Below are 14,667 nucleotides of genomic sequence, written 5' to 3'. Positions count from 1 at the left end.
ACTTCCTCCCATGCTGAGGCAAATAAAAAGCAACTTCACTAAAGCCAGAGCAGCTACCCCCAGAGCAAATGCAGCAGTGAGAAAAGGAGGATCAGTTCCCTAGCTTTGTATTACTGAGAACCATGATAAACAGTGTGGGCTTTTCATGCCTTGCCAAGGAGTGCCTGTCCTGGAGCTTAGTGCAATACAAGTGCAATACACACCAAAAAACATAATGGTTGTTTCATCTGGAGCTCCCTGAAAGAGGCAACTCTTTGCTTAACGACCTGAGTGCAGCCTGAACCCACTCTTGCTGCTTAAGGCTGTCAAAGGGGGGAGAAAAGCATCGCAGAGCAGGGAGCCTGCCTGGGCGCAGAGCCAGTGCGAGGGAAGAGGCAGGCAGAAAGGCAGGCTGCTCTGCTGTCCCCACCCCCGGGAAGGACAAGTGCAGCTTTGTCTGCCAGTGCTTGCTTTGTAAGGCAAAGGATACTGTTGGAGTTTCTGTTTCTGGTTCATGGAGTTGCTGTGGGCTATGATCTTGGCCAGGCCGGAGATCCAGTGGTTGGCATCATCCTCCGAGCTGGCGATGAGGTCCAGGTTTTTGCGCTGGTCCTTGAAGACGATGGAGAAGCAGCGATGCTCTGGCACGTCCTTGGCGTACTTCTCCATCCCTTCCGTTCTGTGCCCTGACCTCACGTCCCGGATGTCTTCGATGGAGACTGCGGAAAGAAAGCAGAGCCTGCTGTCAGCAGGGGTTTGGTCAGCCTTGTCTCTGCACAGAGAGATTTGCCATTGCAATGGGCTGCCCAGGCAGGTGGTGCAGTCATAGAGTCATAGAATCAAGCAGGTTGGAAGAGAACTCCAAGCTCAGCCAGTCCAACCTAGCACCCAGCCCTGCCCAACCAACCAGACCATGGCACTCAGTGCCCCAGCCAGGCTTGGCTTCAACACCTCCAGCCACAGCCACTCCACCACCTCCCTGGGCAGCCCATTCCAATGCCAATCACTCTCTCTGACAACAACTTCCTCCCAACATCCAGCATAGACCTACCCTGGCACAGCTTCAGACTGTGTCCCCTTCTTCTGTTGCTGCTTGCCTGGCAGCAGAGCCCAACCCCACCTGGCTACAGCCTCCCTTCAGGTAGCTGTAGACAGCAATGAGCTCTGCCCTGAGCCTCCTCTGCTGCAGGCTGCACACCCCCAGCTCCCTCAGCCTCTCCTCACAGGGCTTGCACAGCCTCTTTTTGTTTTCCCTGGGACACTTGATACATCTACAAACAACTGGGAGGTAAGGGCAGAAACTGCTTAATTACATTGACCTGCTGAGGAACCTAACCCCAAAGCAGGGTTGGCAACTAACACAAGAGATGGCAAAAACTTCTGCAGGTAGTGTTGGAGGCCAGAACTGAGAAAGTCTCAGTGTGTTTACTTGGCTGGGAGACAGACCTGTTAATACTTTGCAAGTATCTACCAATACTATCTCAGAGCACACCAAGAAAAAGCAACACCTGGGAGACTTACATTTTGGCCACAACAACCCCAAGCAGCACTACAGGCTGGGGACAGAGGGGCTGAGAGCAGCCAGGCAGAGAGGGAGCTGGGGGTGCTGGGAGAGAGGAGATGAAGATGAGGCAGCAGTGCCCAGATGGGCAGCAGAGCCAATGGTATCCTGGGCTCAGGAGCAGTGTGGGCAGCAGGACAAGGGAGGTTCTTGTGCCCCTGTGCTCAGCACTGCTCAGGCCACCCCTGGAGTGCTGTGTCTAGTTGTGGGCTCCTCAATTCAAGAGAGATGTTGAGGTGCTGGAAGGTGTTTGGAGAAGGGCAGCAAGGCTGGGGAGGGGCCTGGAGCAGAGCCCTGTGAGGAGAGGCTGAGGGAGCTGGGGGTGTGCAGCCTGCAGCAGAGAAGGCTCAGGGCAGAGCTCATTGCTGTCTGCAGCTGCCTGCAGGGAGGCTGTAGCCAGGTGGGGCTGGGCTCTGCTGCCAGGCACCCAACAACAGAACAAGGGGACAGAGTCTCAAGCTGGGCCAGGGCAGGTCTAGGCTGGATGTTGTTAGGAAGTTGTTGTCAGAGAGAGTGATTGGTATTGGAATGGGCTGCCCAGGGAGGTGGTGGAGTCTCTGTGGCTGGAGGTGTTGCAGCCAAGCCTGGCTGGGGCACTTAGTGCCATGGTCTGGTTGGTTGGCCAGGGCTGGGTGCTAGGTTGGGCTGGATGAGCTTGGAGGTCTCTTCCAACCTGCCTGATTCTGTGATTCTGTGATATTCAGGCATTTTCTATAAGGGGCATGGCAGAAAACAGAGACAATGACAGGAATTTGGGGGGAAAACAAGGGAGGGGAAAGGCAATGTTGATTTGTCCTCTCCCTCAAACTGGCAAATCAGAGGTACAAATGGTTTGTGTGTCACAGATGTGCAGGATTGGTTTCATTTATCTTGAAGCAGCTTTGTTGCAAAGCTCAGCCCCTGTTGAGCTGAAGTGAGAAACTTGCCTTTAAGCATCCCCCTTATCTGCTCCTTTAAATTTGCTGTGATTTCACCTTTACACTGCCCAGATCTTTCAACGGCAACGCTGCAGAAAATCACAACTCAGTACCCACCCTCTGCACACTTTTAGCACGGCTGCCCTGGGATCACCCAAAATCAGATGCTCCTCAGAGTCTGAAACTTTTCCTTTTCCCCCCAGGGCAGTCATGACGATGCTCAGCTGCTGGGTTAAAGCTCTCCAAAGACCACAACACCCAAGCCTTCAGCCTTCAAATGGTAGTGACTTTCCAAAACCAGCTCTGGTCATTTGCTTTAAACTGTCACCACATGTTGCAGGTGGTCAAACACCTTCCACAGCGCTTCGATGGTTTAGTTCCTTACCACAACACACCGGGAGGAGCTGCCCGGACCCGCAAAGCTCCACCCCGACAATTAGGAGCGGTTATCTCTGTGTGGTCTTTCATTATCACTTGGTAAACAGTTCATCAGTCAGAGCAGAGGGGAGGAAAAGGTTGGGTCGGGCTGCTGTGGAATTACAGTTTCTGGCCAATTTGCGGTAGGTAGGGTGAAAGTTTTGAGTACCAAAACCATCCCTGAAAGACAAGAGCTGCAATTCCTTCGGGAATGGGAGAGCCCGGGGGGTGATCTTGCCTGGTAACTAAAAACATCGGGCAAATGATGATAGGGCAGAGCTCCCTTAGTAGAACACTTACTGCAAAGGATTCTACCCTGTTTGGATGGATGCAACTCGGCCCAAAAGGTCTAAAGTTGGGTTAGGCTCCTTTCATAACCAATGCATCAGTGTCCTGGAGTCCTGTACCCCTAATTTCCTCTCCTGCCCGGACTTCGGGGGGGAAGGGGAAAAGCCGCCTGGTTTCCCCCCCCCCTCGCCTGCCCTGCAGCCGAGAAGGGGGCGGCGACTGCCCCGTGAGTTCCCGCGCTGGAGCCAGGCTGGGATTGGCCGTGCGCTTTCGCGCCTAAAGTGTGGTAACTCTGCCCTTTGTCTAGCGAAGGGTATAAATATTGGGGGTCTTCCCGCCTTTGGGGTTCCCGTTTTGGATTTTGCGTGTGCCTGGACGAGTTCGCTCACTCCCCTGTGCCTGGACTGCAGAGAGACCAAAGGATTCGCGTTACTGTTAGGCACACCTTTGTCTGCCTAACGACCCTTAACGACCCTTAACGACTCCTGCAGCCGCTGGAGGAGGAAGACAGACCACACGAGCCAGCCTGAGTGAGTGATTTGGCTTAGCTTAATTTAGTAAGAAACCGCTATTAATTAATAGCTGAGTCCTTTTCCAAAAACTGACTTCCAAATATATATAGTCAGATTATTAATGGTATCCTCGTAGAATTCTCATGCAACTGAACCTGTTTATCAAACGAAATTAATCTTTGTATATATAGTTGTGGGGGCGGGTTTTGTAAAAATAAAAAATATCTATTTTTGATAAATTTCGACTCGGCCACGAATTATTACTGCCCTCCGCAACATTATGGCGCAGTGTATGCAGGGTAGTTCAATCATAGAATTTCTACAAGAAAAGGGATGCCTAATCACAGGACTTGATTTAATTTGGGCTCAGAAAAATTGTAAAAATCCGGAGAAAATCCTGGAGAAATTAGCTGAGCGCTCAGACCCTGTGATTACAGAGTCTCCAACGGAGCATTTCTCTGTTGTTCTGGGGTCAGTCGTGACCCAGACTCTGGCCGAATTTGAAAATTATGAAAAAAGAATTCAGGCCTTGGAAAAGGACTTATTAGCAGAAAAAGCTAAAAGCCAAAGTATCTGGGAAAGCATGCTGGCGCAGACAAAGAGCCTGACCGCGGCACTGACTGCCCAGATGAAAGAAAGGCTTGTAACGCCTGCAGACACCACCTCTTCAGTCTCTGTGTCTGAATTTGAATGGAGTGATTCGCGGGAATCGGGGAGAAAGGCAGAGAATGCCCCGAGGGGCTCTTTGGGGGAGAGGAGTTCCCCGAAACCAGGCACAAAAGACTCTGCCAGAGACTCAGAGAATTCCTCTGCACATGCCTCTGCGCGGCAGAAAGCCTCAAAGCCACGCAGAAAGCGCAGGTCCCGACCGGACTCTCCCGTAGCTAGCGGTGAAGAGAGCTCCGGTGAGGAGGGCGCCGCGGTGCACAAGCACGTGTTGCCTGTGACAAGAATTGAGTCCGTGAAGGGCAGGAAAGGAGCTGCAGGGACCACCATTATCAAAAAGCAGTTTACAGATGCACAGCTCAGTGACTTACAAGTCAAATATGCGAGAGATCCTGGGGACTCAGTCGCTGACTATGTGTATCGAGTGTCCCGAGCCGGTGGGGACCGGGTCCTTCTAGACTCGCAGGAAGCTGCTGGAGACTGGGGGGACGATGTGTTCCTGACACGTGAACCCGAGGGGACACACAGCCTCACCGCTCGGATAGCCTACTGGGCAAGCAGTGTCCGCCCAGCCTACCGGGGGGAGCCGACGGAACTAAAGGTCACCAGCTCCTCTGAGCTCATCACTGCTCTCCGCAGACTTGCCTGTGTCCAGGCTATCTATGATAAGGGACATTATGATTGCCCGTTTTATGCCCCTGTGGACCCGGAGAGACTGCACCCTATTATGAAAGGTTTGCCAGCAACTCTGCAAATCCAACTAATGAAGAATGTTGAGAAAATTGAACGTGTGATTGCAAAGAATGCAGAGGGTGATGCTACAGAGCATGTAATGACTTGGGCTGAACTGTTAACTGACTTGAATGCCCACGGGCTGCAGTTTGGGTTTGGGTCTCCTGAAGGAAAAGGGGCTGGGGAGAAACAGTCTCGTGCTTCTCCCCCAGAAAATCTCAGGACTCTGCGCAGGCAGGTCCGGCCAGTGCAGGACTGCCCCCCCAGGGGGACCGGTCCTTCAGGCTTCTCCCCGAGGGGAAGGGGCAGAGACCCACAGAGTGACTGGAGACCCAGAGGAAAGAACAGTTGGTATCGACAAGCCCTGACTTTAGGGGTACCAAAAACTGTTTTAAGGCAGCTGGCAGACTGGCAGCTGAAGGATCTAGTGCGGTGCCTTCAGAAATCGGCTGCAAAATCCAGAGGCAGCCGCGCCAGGGCCAGCGGCAGCGGCTCGCCCAGAAGCGGCAGCCCCCCCACTGGGAACTGCAGCTCGTCCCCAGACAGAAAGGTTAACCCTTTCTCGTCTCCCATACGGGAGGCAAAACACTGAATTACTGTAATAGTGGCTCGGCAGCTTTTAATGGTCAGCAGTCACGGGGAGAGCTACAGAAGCCCCCAGAATAAAGACCTGCTGCCTAGGTGAGCCACGTGGTCACTGACCACCTGCCCCAGTACAAAAGGCCACCGGATCAGTGCACGGTGGATCGTCCCCAATTATTAATTGTCAAGCCTGGCCTTTATAGGCCGAGGCAGGTTTTGTCTCCTTACAGGTTAAGGTCGAGGCAGAGGACCAGTTCCTGACCACCTGACCAGCACCTGGGAAAGGGAGAACCAGCTACACAAGGGATGGAGTCATATCACCGGGGTGGCCAGTGGATGATGGCATCAGGACCCACGGACTGTGACCTCCAGCCATGGACTCAGAGCATCCAAGGCTCTGCCATGAACTTGGTTGCTCTACCAGGAACAGAGCAATCTTCAAACTGACTGTGTAGCTTTATTTAATACTGTTTGGGCTATTGTTAAGCCTTGTTAAGTATTGTTAAATATTGTTGGGGCGATTAATATATTACCTATTGTTAATGTTGGAAAAGGCTAAGCCATATATATATATTAATAGGTTCCTAAATTGAAGGGGGATCACCTCTCACTCAAGTTCTAGACAAAGATGCTCATTACCACCGGGGTGGGATGTCCTGGAGTCCTGTACCCCTAATTTCCTCTCCTGCCCGGACTTCGGGGGGAAAGGGGAAAAGCCGCCTGGTTTCCCCCCCCCCTCGCCTGCCCTGCAGCCAAGAAGGGGGCGGCGACTGCCCCGTGAGTTCCCGCGCTGGAGCCAGGCTGGGATTGGCCGTGCGCTTTCGCGCCTAAAGTGTGGTAACTCTGCCCTTTGTCTAGCGAAGGGTATAAATATTGGGGGTCTTCCCGCCTTTGGGGTTCCCGTTTTGGATTTTGCGTGTGCCTGGACGAGTTCGCCCACTCCCCTGTGCCTGGACTGCAGAGAGACCAAAGGATTCGCGTTACTGTTAGGCACACCTTTGTGTGCCTAACGACCCTTAACGACCCTTAACGACTCCTGCAGCCGCTGGAGGAGGAAGACAGACCGCACGAGCCAGCCTGAGTGAGTGATTTGGCTTAGCTTAATTTAGTAAGAAACCGCTATTAATTAATAGCTGAGTCCTTTTCCAAAAACTGACTTCCAAATATATATAGTCAGATTATTAATGGTATCCTCGTAGAATTCTCATGCAACTGAACCTGTTTATCAAACGAAATTAATCTTTGTATATATAGTTGTGGGGGCGGGTTTTGTAAAAATAAAAAATATCTATTTTTGATAAATTTCGACTCGGCCACGAATTATTACTGCCCTCCGCAACAATCAGGAACAGTGTGGGCATTAGGACTAGGGAGGTTCTTCTGCCCCTGTACTCAGCACTGCTCAGACCACACCTTGAGTGCTGTGTTCAGTTCTGGGCCCCTCAATTCAAGAAAGATGTTGAGGTGCTGGAGCATGTCCAGAGAAGGGCAACAAAGCTGGTGAAGGGCCTGGAACACAAACCCTATGAGGAGAGGCTGAGGGAGCTGGGGGTGTGCAGCCTGCAGCAGAGGAGGCTCAGGGCAGAGCTCACTGCTGTCTACAACTACCTGCAGGGAGGCTGTAGCCAGGTGGGGGGTGGCCTCTTCTCCCAGGCAACCAGCAATAGAACAAGGGGACACAGTCTCAAGCTGTGCCAGAGTAGGTCTAGGCTGGATGTTAGGAGGAAGTTCTTCACAGAGAGAGTGATTGGCATTGGAATGGGCTGCCCAGGGAGGTGGTGGAGTCACTGTGCCTGGAGGTGTTCAAGAAAAGCCTGGATGAGGCACTTAGTGCCATGGTCTGGTTGATTGGATAGGGCTGGGTGCTAGGTTGGACTGGATGAGCTTGGAGGTCTCTTCCAGCCTGGTTGATTCTATGATTCTATGATTCTAATATGGACAAAAGGAAAGAGAAGCTTTTGGAAGAGGAATGCTCTGCCTTATTTAGACAAAAAACATTAGGCAGAGATAAATCACACCCTTCATCCGTGGCCACAGAAAGGAAGTGCAGGCTGAGCATCTCAGAGGCAGACCTGTGCCATGGCCCATAAGTAAGTGCTTCTCCTACGCTGTTTATGGCAGTGCAAATGGAAGGATCATCCTGATGTTCCTCATCGCTGGCCAGCTGCTCACCACTGCTTGGCTCGGAAGAGTCATTGTCCCTGCAGAATGGCTAGCTGGTCTGCTTGTGCAATCAGCCCCTAAACTTTAGGTTGGCAAAGACCTAGTGTTTCCAAGACTAGAAAATCTGATGTTAAAGCCTGGAAATTTAGAATGGATTCATTGGAAACCGTTATCTGGCAAAGCGAACCCACTGGAAAAGAGAGCTGTGTGGGAGGGAGGAAGGAAAAAAGACTGAAAACCTGCCTCTGGAAGGGCTCCCTTGAGCTCTTTGGGGTCTGCTAAGAAGGGGATGATCAGAGGGCACAAAGCTCTTTGATGCAGAGAAGGTACCGAGAAGGTGGAAGGGCAGGACTGGTGTCTGCTGTAGTCATCCAAGATAGAAGGAGAGAAACTCAATGCAGGAGCTATTGGAAAAGCAAGGTAAGGGAGGATACTTATTAAAGCTTTCCATAGCTTGGTTGTGTTTACTGCTTTCACCTATCAATAAAAGACCTGAAGCCAAAAGGAGTCAGCCCAAGCCACCTGCAAATGTTATCTCTTCTCTGGAAAACCTTAACCCAGCATGAGCACATTATCAGCTGCTCACAGAGAGTGAGCACAGTGCATTAGCAGCCCCAAAGCCGCTGGGCTCAGCTGGGCTATCAGGAACAGCTGGGGGACAGAGGCATTTGACAGCACAGGAGCACTCGAAGCAAGCAGCCATCAGTCACACATCCCTGCAGCCTCCCTGCTCTTTCCCCAGCGCACCACCGCGGGGAGGTAACCGCAAGCAGAAGAGACTCTGGAAAGTCTGCATCTGCCCCTCCTGAGTGTTTACGTCTGCCCAAGAGGTGGCTTGCGTAAAGCTCCAACCGGCAAGCACAAGACAAGGACGCTTGTGTCTGTCCTTCCTGGCCTCCAGACACTGAGTCAAACAGGTTATGTCCTGGTCAGCAGTCCTGGCTGCTGCTCTGGATGCCACTTGGCTGGTGCCAGAGCCAAACACCCCCCACTGACATGAACGTACAGCAGTGTTCCCTGCAGCCAGCAAATAGACTCCTGTCTGAGTTAGCCTCAGGGAGATCCCCACAACTTTTCTTTCCATTTTCATCACTGAATACAGCCTCTGGGCTCCTCCCTTGCTAACTGTTGGCCCAGTGCCTCACTCCTCTGTCACTGGTAGCATTAGCAGGCAGGTGTGACTCAAACGCACCTTTAGCAGCCATGACATTTTTAAACCATCAATATGTATCTTTTGGGTGGCTCTTTTGATTTGGATTTCCCTCTTCACAGCTCTCAAGGAGCTTGCTACTACAGTTGCAAGCTCACCTCCTCATGCAGAAAGAATAGGAACACCCTTAAAGGCAAAACAAAAGCTGTGATTCACACTGATGTGCCTCAGCTTGCGAGATGTTGAGGTACTGGAACATAGCCAGAGAAGGGCAGCAAGGCTGGGGAGGGGCCTGGAGCACAGCCCCGTGAGGAGAGGCTGAGGGAGCTGGGGGTGTGCAGCCTGCAGCAGAGGAGGCTCAGGGCAGAGCTCATTGCTGCCTGCAGCTCCCTGCAGGGAGGCTGTAGCCAGGTGGGGCCAGCAAGCAGCAATAGAAGAAGGGGACACAGTCTGAAGCTGTGCCAGGGGAGGTCTAGGCTGGATGTTAGGAGGAAGTTGTTGTCAGAGAGAGTGATTGGCATTGGAATGGGCTGCCCAGGGAGGTGGTGGAGTCTCTGTGGCTGGAGGTGTTGAAGCCAAGCCTGGCTGGGGCACTGAGTGCCATGGTCTGGTTGATTGGGCAGGGCTGGGTGCTAGATTTAAATGGATGAGCTTGGAGGTCTCTTCCAACCTGGTTGATTCTATGATTCTAACTGGACTTGGAGAGTCTGCAAGTACCTAAGTCTAAAACAGTGACCCACAGGACCTTGCTGAATATGTGTAGAGCCTCACCATTGCCTCTGCCTGACCTCAAAACTCCTCATGTCCCAGCAGTTAGTTTCTTCCTTCAAGTGGTCCCAGCACATAATGGTTCCCTGCTTCCCCCAGCAGAAGCTGAGCTGACCTGACCACTCTACATGAGGTACCCTCAGACACATTCCAGTGCAAGCATTTGAGCCTTGTGCAGAGGGGATGACCATTTGTGAAGCAATAGGGAGAGGGACACGAATTGGATCTTTTTATCACCCCAAAAGCTGTAACCCCAGAGCTCCCAGGCTTCAGCAGTGTGTCCAAGTCATCAATGTGCAGTATGAGCCAACAGGCAGCCAAAGTATGTGTTGAGGAGCCAGAAGGACAAGCCTAACCTGGTGCCTAATTATCAGAGCATTTGTCTGAGAGCTGAGCCCTGACCACTGGCCTCTCATCTCTTCTCCAGGTTTCAGTCAGGTGCAATGCCCAGCCTGTGCTGGGAGCACAGACAATGAAACACTGGGGCAGTCCTACAGAGCACAGGGAAATGAGGAGCAGAGGCAGATGGCAATCACCACTTGCCTTCCTCCTGTTTGACAGGCAGCCCTTAGAGAGGAGATACTCTGTCAAGAGTTCTGCAGAAAGGAGAGAACAGGAGATGCACCTACATGTCCTGCAAACCACTGGGCATGAGAAGGACAGGGACCAAAAGCTGCTTCTTCCTCCTGCCTTAGCTGACAAATGGGGAGAGGCTCATCAGCGAGGCTGGGAGGCACTGCCAAGGCAGCTCGTGAGAGGAAGGGGGCAGGTTTTCACCTGGGGGCAAAACATGCCCAGATCCTTCCTTTTCCTTATCCTACCTCCCTGTCATTAGCAAGCAATCTCTGCAATGTGGCACGCAGTCACATCTCATTACTCCACCCCACTCTAATTGTCTCAGTAAGTCACCTCTGTTTACTGTCAGGAGATGCAGATGAGGAATGCACCCAGCTGTAAGTGGCTTGTGCTGTATTTCATAGACCCATAGAATCAAGCAGGTTGGAAGAGACCTCCAAGATCATCCACTCCAACCTAGCACCCAGCCCCATCCAGTCAACTAAACCATGGCACTAAGTGCCTCATCCAGGCTTTTCTTCAACACCTCCAGGGACAGTGCCTCCACCACCTCCCTGGGCAGCCCATTCCAATGCCAATCACTCTCTCTGTGAAGAACTTCCTCCTAACATCCAGCCTAGACCTGCCCTGGCACAACTTGAGACTGTGTCTCCTTCTTATGTTGCTGGCTGCCTGGCAGAAGAGCCCAACCCCACCTGGCTACAGCCTCCCTTCAGGTAGTTGTAGACAGCAATGAGCTCTGCCCTGAGCCTCCTCTGCTGCAGGCTGCACACCCCCAGCTCCCTCAGCCTCTCCTCATAGGGTTTGTGTTCCAGGCCCTTCATCAGCTTTGTTGCCTTTCTCTGGGTACCTTCCAGCACCTCAACATCTCTCTTGAATTGAGGGGCCCAGAACTGGACACAGCACTCCAGGTGTGGCCTGACCAGTGCTGAGTACAGGGGCACAAGAACCTCCCTTGTCCTGCTGGCCACACTGCTCCTGATGCAGGCCAGGATGCCATTGGCTCTCTTGGCCACCTGGGCACACTGCTGCCTCATCTTCAGTCTACTATCTATCAGTACCCCCAGGTCCCTTTCCTCCTGGCTGCTCTCAGCCACTCAGTCCCCAGCCTGTAGTGCTGCTTGGGGTTGTTGTGGCCAAAGTGCAGAATTTGCACCCAGCGCTGCCTGTCTGCAGAGCCATCAGAGCTTCAGTGGCTGCAGCTCAGCCAGGCTGGCTTAGCATCTTCTCAAGAACAGATGAAAGCTGCTTCCTGGCCCCAGGACTGCCCTGCCAGCCCGGATGGCTGCAAAGGTTGCATGGATTTCACCACACACAGTGCACATGGGGCAAACCCGCACCATCAGCTGCTTCTCTCTTTGGTTTCACCCTGCTGACCTCGGTTTCACCATAGGTGGCTGATGCTAATGGCCAAACACAGTTGGGATCAGGATCTTCACAAGCAGCAGGAGCAGGTGCACTGTCAGCTCCCTGGACTGAGAATGCCAAAGGCTATATCCATCACCCTCACTGCTGAGCGATGCTTTAACGTCACGATTCAAGGGTGGGTTTAGCCTCAGCCCCTCTGTGCTGTGCATTCTCAGCCCTGACCTTGCTGCTCTCTCATCTCCCTGTGAGTGAGCTATGGTAGGTCCCAGATGCTGATCTCTCATCCCTTCTCTTCTCCCCTCCCTCTCCACTGATTTTCTCAGCACGTTGTTTTAACTTGAGCTCTGACAGCACAGCTCATTGTTGCTCTATCATCTCATTGCTGCCTACAGCTCCCTGAAGGTAGGCTGCAGCCAGGTGGGGTTGGGCTCTGCTGCCAGGCAAGCAGCAACAGAACAAGGGGACACAGCCTCAAGCAGTGCTGGGGGAGGTCTAGGCTGGATGTTAGGAGGAAGTTGTTGTCAGAGAGAGTGATTGCCATTGGAATGGGCTGCCCAGGGAGGTGGTGGAGTCTCTGTGCCTGGTGGTGTTGAAGCCAAGCCTGGCTGGGGCACTTAGTGCCATGGTCTGGTTGATTGGTCAGGGCTGGGTGCTCGGTTGGGCTGGATGAGTTTGGAGGTCTCTTCCAACTTGGTTGATTCTATGATTTCCCTGTGAGTGAGTTATGGTAGATCACAGATGCTGAACCCTCATCCCTTCTCTTCTCCCCTCTCTCTCCACTGATTTTCCCAGCATGTTGTTTTAACTTGAGCTCTGACAGCACAGCTCATGGTTGCTCTCTCCTCTCCCTGTGAGTTATGGTAGGTCCCAAATGCTGATCCCTCCTCCCTTCTCTTCTCCCCTCCCTCTCCACTGATTTTTCTCAGCACATTTTTTTAACTTAATCTCTGACAGCACAGCTCATTGTTGCTCTATCATCTCATTGCTCAACTACAACTACCTGACAGGAGGTTGTAGCCAGGGGGGGGTTGGTTTCTTCTACCAGGCAACCAGCAACACCACAAGAGGACACAGTCTCAAGTTGTGGCAAGGGAGGTCTAGGCTGGATGTGAGGAGGAAGTTGTTGGCAGAGAGAGTGATTGGCATTGGAATGGGCTGCCCAGGGAGGTGGTGGAGTGGCTGTGGCTGGAGGTGTTGAAGCCAAGCCTGGCTGGGGCACTTAGTGCCATGGTCTGGTTGCTTGGCCAGGGCTGGGTGCTAGGTTTAACTGGATGAGCTTGGAGGTCTCTTCCAACCTGCTTGATCCTATGATTCTATGATCTCCCTGTGAGTGAGTTATGGTAGGTCCCAGATGCTGATCCCTCATCCCTTCTCTTCTCCCCTCCCTCTCCACATTGCTTTATCTTGGCCTGACTGCACAGCTCCTTGCTGACGAGCAGTGACACAAAGCAAACATCATTTCACAGGTTGCTTGGAAATAGCATTTCTTCTAAGGTCTTTACTTACTCTTTCTGTTTACCCACCCCAGCTCAGGGCACAGATGTAAACAGAATGATCTCTACTTACATTCCTAGAGCATGCCACAACCAGAGCCCTGCAAACTATTTCTGCAACTAGTTCCTACTTCTGCCATCGCAGTGCTGCTAAATTTGGATCTAAGGCTCTCAACACTTCTGTCTTTGCATCAGACATATGCTGTGGAGGTCAATACTTGTCAGTACAGTGCCTGTGATGAAAACTGTCCCAGCAAGGCATGTGGTGGCCTGATTGAAGACTCAGTGGAAAAGCCTGGCAGCTCTGCAATGGAACTGACTTGGTTTATGGGTTGAGTGATTTTGATAAAAACTAATGAGAGCCACAGACAGAGAGTTTTGTTTTCACAGCTGAGGGCTGCCTTGCATAACACATTCACATCAGCAAATATTTTTCCAGGGACAAATACACGTCTGACCATGAAGTAATGATTCCTAAAGAAGCTGCCTAACGAGCTCCAGAAGGAAGCCAGTGGCGGAGCCAGCTGCCTGCTGCGTGTGTGCAGCCTGCTGAGAGTTTCTCTTGAGTATAGGCACTTAGCAGGAGTGATTTAAAGGCTTCACTTCTTGACTTGAGCAAGCACAGAGTAATATTGAGGCCTTTCTTTAAGTAAGTTCAGGGCATTAATTCAGTGGAGGAAAAGCACTCTTTTTTCTCCCACAAAAAAGGCATGGGAGGCTCCTGGCATGGCATTTGAAGGGCATTCCTAAATCTCACATCTGCTTCTAAATGAAGGAGAAAGTTTTCTGCTGAACACTGGCTGAAGGCTACAAAGCTTTCATAGAATCATAGAATCATTCCAAGCAGGTTGGAAGAGAGCTCCAAGCTCAGCCAGCCCAACCTAGCACCCAGCCCTGCCCAACCAACCAGACCATGGCACTAAGTGCCCCAGACAGGCTTGTCTGCAACACCTCCAGGCACAGAGACTCCACCACCTCCCTGGGCAGCCCATTCCAATGCCAATCACTCTCTCTGACAACAACTTCCTCCTAACATCCAGCCTAGACCTACCCTGGCACAACTTGAGGCTGTGTCCCCTTCTTCTGTTGCTGGGTGCCTGGCAGCAGAGCCCAACCCCACCTGGCCACAGCCTCCCTGCAGGCAGCTGCAGGCAGCAATGAGCTCTGCCCTGAGCCTCCTCTGCTGCAGGCTGCACACCCCCAGCTCCCTCAGCCTCTCCTCACAGGGCTCTGCTCCAGGCCCCTCACCAGCCTTGCTGCCCTTCTCCAAACACCTTCCAGCACCTCAACATCTCTCTTGAACTAAGGAGCCCAGAACTGGACACAGCACTCAAGGAGTGGCCTGAGCAGTGCTGAGCACAGGGCCAGAAGAACCTCCCTTGTCCTGCTGCCCACACTGCTCCTGAGCCAGCCCAGGATGCCATTGGCTCTGCTGCCCACCTGGGCACTGCTGCCTCATCTTCAGCTACTCTCTGCCAGCACCCCCAGCTCCCAC

At 52.4% G+C, this 14,667-nt stretch overlaps 1 protein-coding gene across 2 annotated transcripts in view; it reads right to left on the bottom strand.

The window, feature by feature from the left end:
• Positions 1-14,667, bottom strand: part of PLCD1 (phospholipase C delta 1) — a 91,372-nt gene that overhangs the window by 38,543 nt on the left and 38,162 nt on the right. For both annotated transcript variants that reach the window (XM_064162356.1, XM_064162355.1), the window contains exon 3: positions 470-698. In XM_064162356.1, the coding sequence (XP_064018426.1) occupies positions 470-698 (229 nt within the window). The remainder of the gene's footprint in view (positions 1-469; positions 699-14,667) is intronic.

The sequence above is a fragment of the Pogoniulus pusillus genome, chromosome 23 (genome assembly GCF_015220805.1).
Source record: "Pogoniulus pusillus isolate bPogPus1 chromosome 23, bPogPus1.pri, whole genome shotgun sequence".
In the NCBI taxonomy this organism is placed as follows: Eukaryota; Metazoa; Chordata; class Aves; order Piciformes; family Lybiidae; genus Pogoniulus; species Pogoniulus pusillus.
The sequence above is the reverse complement of the archived record's forward strand: the minus strand, read 5'-3'. Positions and strand labels throughout refer to the sequence as shown.